Genomic DNA, 9,236 nt, shown 5'->3' on the forward strand with positions numbered 1-9,236 from the left:
TCTTTGGAAAGAAAGGAAGCCATAAATGACAGTTAAAAATCTTACCACAAAAGGAGGAAATGCTCAAAGTCAAGTTCACAGACGGTCCCTTTGAAACAGCAAGAGAATGTGTATGCCTAGGCTAAAAAAGGATGGGCAATAGAGGTCTTGTGCATTAAAGCTAATCTTAATCAGCCCTAGTAAGTTGTAAAAACTACTTGGTCCTAGTAGTTGTAAAAACACCTTAGATCCAAACCCTGGAAGAAAGGGATGTAGGCCCTTCCCAGTCTACTTCAAGCTGGTAACAAATAAAATAATATTTTAAATAAAAATATATAATATCTAACATATATAGCATTTATTACATGTTACGACTCTAAAGGCTTTATATAGTAACTCATTCAATTATTAAAACAACTGATGAGATGGGTACTAATAAAATCTCCCATTTCACAGAAGAGGAAGTCAAGGGACTAAGTTTCAGTGAATTTACTTATGATCCCTCAGCAGGAGCTGGGATTAGAACCCAGTCAGTATAGCTCCCAAGTCCATAATCATAATCACCACGTGATAATGTCTCTCAGAAAGTTCAGCCTCCAATCCAGAGCTGGACCACATTCTACATTCTCATCCCTCTCTATTCATGTACTTAAAGGTTTTATTACTTATTATAAAATCTTAGGGATGCCTTATTCTGTCAGAACTAAAAGCAGAATATCCATTTTCCCTTCTTTTCCACATCGTCCTAAGGACGCTTAAGCACAAACCACATCCAAGTGTTGGGATGGGCAGCCGTGAAACATGACAGATGGCTTGGCAGATTTTGTTAAATGAAGTGTTGTCTTGATTTGGTGAAATAATAAGGAGAGGTACTTACCACAGGGAACATTAATGTTTATATGGGTGAGACAGGGGGTGGAAGGTGAAACAGAATAATAATCTAACTAAAAACCAAAATAAGTCTACTAGTATAATTGCACCTATATTTCAAAGGCCTATCTCAAATATCACATCCTCCCAGCCAGACTTCAACTTCAAAGAAATTAAATATTTTATCACTGTCTTTTGGTATCCAAATTATTCTACTTTATACTATAGGTATCTAGAATTTATACTCAAAGCAACTTGCAAGGGAAACATTCTTATTTGCACAAAGCATTCATTTGTCTGTTTAGGTCATTTGAGTGAAAAGGGAAACTGCTGTGGAATTGTAAACTGTGAAAAAGAGCTCAATGTATCATCTATGCCTTTAACGTAGTCCAAGGCAAAATTAAAGCAAAATATTAATTTAAGTCTCTGAATTAAAGCCTTGAAATAAATTTTTCATTTTTCATACATTTAAATACATTCAAGGCTGTGGTGTCTGGGTGGCTCAGTCGGTTAAACATCTGACTTCAGCTCAAGTCATGATCTCACGGCTTGTGAGTTGGAGCCTTGGTCAGGCTCTCTGCTGACAGCTCAGAACCTGGAACCTGCTTCAGATTCTGTGTCTCCCTCTCTCTTTCTGCCCCACCCCTGCTGGCACTCTAAAATGAATAAATGCTAAAAATTTTTAAAAATAAATACATTAAGGTTTATCAGTTTATCTTCTTTGATAACTTTCTGTTGAGAACAAGCACAGTTTATATTTTAATTTTAATATGGAATAACTATTCATTTAAGGGAAAAAGAACCATCCATCTTTCTCAGTAGTTTGTGAGGACAGGAGTCCATTTAGTTCTAGCTAGTTCTCCAAATCCACAACCCCCACTGAACGCATAGTAGGCCTTCAATAAATATTCCCTACTATCTAACCATAGTTGGAATGTTACTACTGGTCCAAAGAAATCTGAAGAGACATAAATTAAATTGTTACTCTCGATCCTGGGGTGCCTGGGTGGTTCAGTAGGTTAAAGCATACAACTCTTGATTTTGGCTCAGGTCATGATCTCAGGGTTTGTGAGACCAAGCCCTGCATCAGGATCTGTGCTGACAGCAAGGAGCCTGCTTGGGATTCTTTCTCTCCCTCTCTCTGCCCCCTTCCATGCTAACACTCTCTCTCTCTCACTCTCTCTCTAAATTAATAAAAAAAAATAAATAACAAATGCTACTTTTGATCCAAAGAAATCTAAAAGTAATAATATCACTATGTATCAATGAAAACCTCAGTTCAATCCATTTAACTCTATTCATGTTACCTAATAAATTAAACTGAATGTTGTATATGCCTGTAATTTTTAAGTTGGAGAGAGGGTGTAAAGGAGTTAGGTTACTCAAAACCTTGTAAGATGATACCAAGTGTTTTCTGTTTATCTGTATATAGGTATGTTATCTGTCTGTATGGCATGTGTATAATCACTTTCCACAAAAGTTCAAATATTAACTTGAATTCCACCTACTAATTTATCTCTCAAGAGAATCATGAGACAGCCACTGAGAAAGACAGTGAGGGAGAGAGTCTGAGAGAGTGAGATGAGAGAGAAGAAAGAAGAGAGACAAAAAGAAAAACAAAAGAGAAAGGAAAAGGCATATATAAATTGAAACAGAGGAAGTAAGGGAGGGAAAGGAGGAGGGGGAAGAAGAAGGAGGGCAGGGAAGGAAAAAAGGAGAGCCACATCAAAAAGAGAAATGAAACAAAAATGGTTTAAAGAAAACCTTTTCTTGATTGAAATCTGCAGTAAAATCCAGATGCTTACTGAAAGGGAAAACCCTCATCTTAGATGGGTGAATGGCTGAGGTTTGCTATCAAAGGGAATCAGTATTTTACCTGGCAATTTCCATGCTAAATGCCACCGTCATTTTCGGTGTTATTTCACTGTCATCTTCCTACAGTAAATAAAAAAGAGTATAATACATGTTTTCTCCCCTGAGGTTTATAAATAGGATCTCAATATAGTCCCAACTATAACAAGTCATCCAGCAAATTCTTGGCAAAGTAAATCAAAGAACATATGTTTACCCAAGGTGAATGGCAGCCACTGGACTGTATGTTAACTACATTTGGTTTCAGATAGCTCCATCACACATGCTCTAAATCTGCCCAATAATTCATCCACAGTCATGCATGTTACCATAAGCCTACGAATAAAATCTGAAAGGTTCACTGTGAAAATTTTTCCTGTCAATTCTCATTTCTTTTTTTTATTGTTTATTTTTGAGAGAGAAAGATTACACCATGATTCACATGTGTTTCCTTAGCAAATTCAAAGCCTACATATGTACAAAGTTTTAGAAAAGAACGCTAGAATAAAATAGAAATCTGTGAACATACACATCTTATCCTGAACTTCTAAAATATTCACATCTATTATCAATCACTATTTTGTATTTAATCAAATGCATATCTCATCTATACTGCTATAGAATGTTATGAATTCCAAAGCTGATTTTGTTGTCTCCTTGAAAATCTGATAGGGAAAAGCATGCTGATTGTTATCAATAATAAAGCCAAGTAGAAATAATTCAGATATTCTGCAATTACTTACATTTCCATAGACAACCTAAGTGGCTCTGTAACTAGGGACTGAATATAGTCAGAACTGCTTCCATTATACCATGTAAATGTTTTTTTTTTCTTTTCTATAGTGAATATACCTTTGTGATCTTTCTCAAGTTCTGACAGTACACTTGCAAATGAATCAAAAACTTCCCACTATGAATCACCAATTATTCCAAATCTACTTATTATCTCAGTATTATTGATTATAATGTGAACTTTTAGCATTAATTCATTAAAGGGTACTTGAAGTCTGACACATCAAGGATGAGGCCCAACAGAAATATCACCAAAACCAAAAGCAAAACCCAAATACTTAAGTGGTCCTTAGCCTATCTATTTTATATTTAAAAATAAGCAGAAAGATACATACAAGCATATTTTAAAAACCAATATTTCAATACTTACTTTCAGTAGATCCTTGGAGAAATCACCACCTTCATTTACCCCTTGGAGGTTTGCAATGAACTCTTGGCAGGTCATCTTCTTTCCAATATTCTGGAATAGAGGCAAATAATACATCATCATGACACACATGGAATTCTTAAAAACATGATTAAGCAAAGCAAGATTAATTTGGTTTTTCAAACCATGAATACACACCCCTCATATATGTGTATATATCCATACATACATATAATACAAACTTATATGCATATGAGAAACAGATGGCTTATTATGCTTTCAAAAGAGTCATTAAATATAAATAGCAGAATTATGCCAAACCTTTACTTTAACCTAAGAAAAAAATCCGAGAAATTTATGCCACATTTATACATATGATATATATGTTAGTTTTTAAAGAAAAACGTGGATAAAATGACATTTCTGAGCTGAACTCTGGTAGCTATTTATTTGCTTATTTGTATTTCCTACATATTGTCAAGAACTGTGAAGGCTCTGAGATTTTAGCCACTTTCACGCTAACAAACTAGTCTATCACTATCTCACGTTACCAGATGAAGTAATAAGTGTCCTGAGTCAGAGGCACAGGCATTTATCACAACAACAGGAGTAACCAAAATGACAGCATTTTCTTGCTCCAGTTTCCAGAGTCCCAATGCTCAGAGAACCTGAGCGGGGACAGCTGATATGCACACGTGGTGGGTTGTGATACAGGAAAGGAGCCCTGAGATGTGGGAATCTGAATAACTGTAATGGGCAATAAGCCTATCACTTTTGCTCTAAAGGAACGAACCAACTTGTATCATCCAAGGCTATAATAAACAAACTTATGCATTGCTCTCTAGTCATTATATATTCCAAAGCTGCTCACTATGGAAAAAAATGTGTAAAAGTAGACGAGAACAAAGGCAACCAAAGCTTCTGTTCACAAAATGTACAGAAATGCAAGAGACTCGTGGAAAATTATTTCCAAACACGTTTCCAAACTGATTGAAGGATAAGCTCAATAATAAAAAAAAATCACATTAATAAACAAAATGAAAAAAAGTAAAATGTAATTAGGATATCTAAACTACAAAAAAAGAAGATACAAATATGTCAGAGTGAGGAAACTAATAAAGGTGGTATGAAAGAGAAGTGTCTCTTATGCCAGCTCTAGTCAACTAGTAAGAGCCACCAGTCGTGAAGGATTCAGAGGTTCAATCTGGACACCAAGAGAAATCTGTCCACAACAGGCACAGGCAAAATATGGTCTTTGCCAAAATGTGGTCCAAGTGAACAGGAAGTGTACCAGCATATCAATATCCTTGTACACAATATGCATACAAATAAAATGTATGTTCCACAAGGTTATTTTTCATGAAAGACTAAGAGTGGGGTAGAACATTAGCCTTCAAGTTGAGGAAAAATATTCCAGGAAACAAAGATTTTAAGAGGGATACAAAGCCAAGGATACGTTTAAGAGATTATGTACACAACACTTTAACTTCAAAAGTACAGATATGCCTGGGAACATATACACCTGTGTATCTTAAAAGTAATCACTTCCACTTCCCCTTTCACAACTGCTCTTCTACTTTAAGACACGAAACAAATAGCCCAACCCATCCTATCTAATTAATTTTAGTGAAAGTGCTAAATAACTTTTGTTAAAAACCTTGCCTTAATTTTAGTGAAAGTGCTAAATAACTTTTGTTAAAAACCTTGCCTCTTCCATTAGCAAAGAGGGCATAGTCAGAATGCATATGAAAGATTGAGTGAATATTTTAACAATGAAAAATGGTTTTGCCAGTGAATTTGGTAGATATTTCCATAATTTAAGTAAGTTAAATCTCTAGCCCTAAGTTTTGATGAAAACTTAAAGCACAGAAACTTTAATAAAAAATAGTTTCACAACACTATACTGAAAAACACAATAACTCAACCTTCCCAGTCTTTATCAAAGATATCAGAACAAGGTAAAAAGTAACAAGTATATTTAATAGTAATGTTGATATGACTTGACATGGCGTTTTTGGTTATGTTCTGAGGATTTGAGAAAATGAATGAATAATGTCTTTTCCAAGTCAGACAGCTTCCAATTCTTTGCTTTTAACCAAACCAAAAGAGGGCATAATTTAATCATTAGTTAAAAACCAAAATGTTCTTTAATATATGATGTGAATTCAAATACTTGTAACATCATTTTTATTCAATTTTGTATTGTTAATAACAAAATTTTCTTGAAGAACAATTTATATTTAAATACTTGTAGTATTATAGTCATCAAAGGTATCAAAATAGATATGAAACTTTCATTTCAGTTTATACAGTTTTTGTTAAAAATATATATCAAACAATAATCAATAAAAGTCTCCCAAGTATAAAAACCTATTAACACACACATACAAAAAAAAAAAAAAACTATGGAAAAGTAAACAATTACAACTAGTAGGAGAAAAAGTAAAATAAAGAGAGTTAATTTTTTAATATGATGAAGGAGGAGTGTCAGCTCACTGAAACTTTCTTAAAATACTAGCTTTACTGAAATGATATTCACATAATATTCATCCTTTTGAATTATATAATTCAGTGATTCATAATACACATATAGAGTTGTACAGCCATCACCATTATCTAAATTCAGAATACTTTTATCACCCTAAAAGATAATCATATCCATTAGCAGTCAGTACTCATATCTCTCCTCCCATCCCCAATACTCATCTCCTGGCAACCACTAATGATCTTTTTATTTGTATGGATTTGCCTATGCAAGAGCACTTCACATAAGTGGAATCATATAAAGTGTGGCCTTTTTTTGACTGGCTTCTTTCATCTACCATATTATTTTCAAGGTATGTCCATATTTTAGCATGTATCAATATTTATTTTTATTGGCAACATTCCATTGTATTAATATACCAAATTTTGTGTACCCATTTATAAGCTGATGGCTATTTGGACTGTTTCCACATTTTGGTTATTATCAACAATGTTACTGTAAATATTTGTGTAAAGTTTTTGCATAGACGTATGTTTTCATTCCTCCTATGTATTTAATTCAGGAGTGGGACTGCTATGTCATATGGTAACTCTGCGTTTAATCATTTGAAGAACTATCAGAATTATTTTTCCAAACAGGCCACACCAGTTTACATCCCCACTAGAAGTGTGAGTTCCAATTTCTCTACATTCTTACCAACATTTATCTGTCCATTTTATTTTAGCCAGTTCTAGCAGATATGAATTGCAATCTTGTGGTTCTGATTTGTAATTCCCTACTGACTAATGATGTTCAGCATCTTTCATCCACATATTGACCATTTGTATATATTCTTTGAATAAATGCCTACTCAAATCCTTTGCCCTTTTGTTATTGAGTCATTTATCTTTATTGTTGAGTTGTAGGAGTTATTTATATATTCTGGATATAAAACTCCTTATCAGATATATACTTCGCAAATATTTTCTCCCATTCGGTAGGTTGTCTTTTCTTGATGGTGTTGTCTGAAGCACAAAAAGTTTTGATCTATATGAAACCCAACTTATCAGAGTTTTTTATTCTTTTACTACTTGTGTTTTTATTGTCGAATGTAACAAATTATTACCTAATCCAAGGTCAGAAATATTTACTCTATGTTTTCCAAAAATTTTATACCTTTAGATCCTGGCATCCTTGTTGAAAATCAACTGACCATAAAAATAAGGGTTTTCTTATGAATTCTCAATTCTACTGTAATCTGGATGTATGACTGGATGCCAGTATAATACGCTCTTGATTCTTATAGCTTTGTAGTAAGTTATTTATGTCATTGCACTTTATTGTGGCTAAAAATCACATAGCAAAAAATTTACCATCATAACCATACTTAAGTGTAAAATTCAGCAGTGTTAAGTATATTCACATGGCTATAAAACAGATTTCCAAAAGTATTGCATATAGCAAATCTTAAACTCTATACCCATTAAAAAACAACTCCACTGGGGGCACCTGGGTGGCTTAGTCGGTTAGGCATCCGACTTCGGCTCAGGTCATGATCTCGTGCTCTGTGAGTTCGAGCCCTGCATAGGGCTCTGTGCTGAAAGCTCAGAGCCTGGAGCCTGTTTCAGATTGTGTCTCCCTCTCTCTCTGACCCTTCCCTGTTTATGCTCTCTCTCTCTCTCTCTCTCTCTCTCTCTCAAAAATAAATGTTAAAAAAATTAAAACGAAACAACCCTTCTTTCCCCACCCCCTGAGCCTATAGTAACAATCATTCTACTTTCTTTTTGTTTCTATGAATTTGACTGCTTTAGATGGCTCACATAAAGGGAATCATAGAGTACTTTCTTGTATATATGTATGCATGTATGTATATACATGCCAAATGCATATATGTGTGTGTGTGTGTATACACACACACACACACAGAGATACGTGTTTCAAGTGTACAGGTGTATAACTTGACATCTGCATACACTACCACATGATCACACCACAAGTCCAATTATCATCTATCACCATACAGCTGACCCCCTTTACCCATTTCACCCACACCCTAACCCTCTTAAATTCTAGTAACCAAAACTGTGTTTTGTGTACCTATGAGTTTGTTTTCTTTAGTTTGTTCACTTATTTTTTTACTTTCCATATATGAGGGAAATCACACAATATTTGTCTTTTTCCATATGACTTATTTTACTTAGGATAATATTCTCAAAGTCCAATAATGTCACAAATGGCAAGATTTAATTCTTTTTATGACTAATATTCCATTGAATATACTATATATTCTTATTTATTTATTTATTCATTCATTTATTTTTAATTTACATCCAAGTTAGTTAGCATAGAGTGCAATAATGATTTCAGGAGTAGATTCCAGTGATTCATCCCCTATGTATAACACCCAGTGCTCATTTCAGCAAGTGTTTTCCTTAATACCCCTTACCCATTTAGCCCATCCCCCCACCCACAGCCCTTCTAGCAACCCTCAGTTTGTTCTCTGTATTTAAGAGTCTCTTATGTTTTGTCCCCCTCTCTGTTTTTATATTATTTTTGCTTCCCTTCCATTATGTTCACCTGTTTTGTATCTTAAATTCGACATATGAGTGAAGTCATATGATATTTGTCTTTCTCTGAATGACTTATCTCACTTAGCATAATACCCTCTAGTTCCATCCACGTTGGTGCAAATGATAAGATTTCATCCTTTTTTTTTTATTATTTATATATGAAATTTATTGTCAAATTGGTTTCCATACAACACCCAGTGCTCATCCCAAAAGGTGCCCTCCTCAATACCCATCACCCACCCTCTCCTCCCTCCCACCCCCCATCAACCCTCAGTTTGCTCTCAGTTCTCAACAGTCTCTTATGCTTTGGCTCTCTCCCACTCTAACCTCTTTTTTTTTTTTT

General features: G+C 34.4%; 1 protein-coding gene across 14 annotated transcripts in view; it reads right to left on the minus strand.

Moving 5' to 3' along the window:
* PSD3 (pleckstrin and Sec7 domain containing 3) overlaps positions 1–9,236 on the minus strand; it is a 746,112-nt gene that overhangs the window by 319,646 nt on the left and 417,230 nt on the right. For 13 of the 14 annotated variants that reach the window (XR_005797446.1, XM_040496884.1, XM_040496672.1 and 10 more), the window contains one exon: positions 3,863–3,952. Coding sequence is in view for 13 of the 14 variants with exons in the window: in XM_040496884.1 (XP_040352818.1) it covers positions 3,863–3,952 (90 nt within the window). In the remaining variant the exon portion in view is untranslated. Of the gene's footprint in view, positions 1–2,725; positions 2,785–3,862; positions 3,953–9,236 lie in introns of all 14 variants that reach the window. The other variant, XM_040497143.1, reaches the window with a different exon arrangement.

This window comes from Herpailurus yagouaroundi, unplaced genomic scaffold (genome assembly GCF_014898765.1).
Source record: "Herpailurus yagouaroundi ecotype Mexico unplaced genomic scaffold, PumYag 28, whole genome shotgun sequence".
Taxonomy (NCBI): Eukaryota; Metazoa; Chordata; class Mammalia; order Carnivora; family Felidae; genus Herpailurus; species Herpailurus yagouaroundi.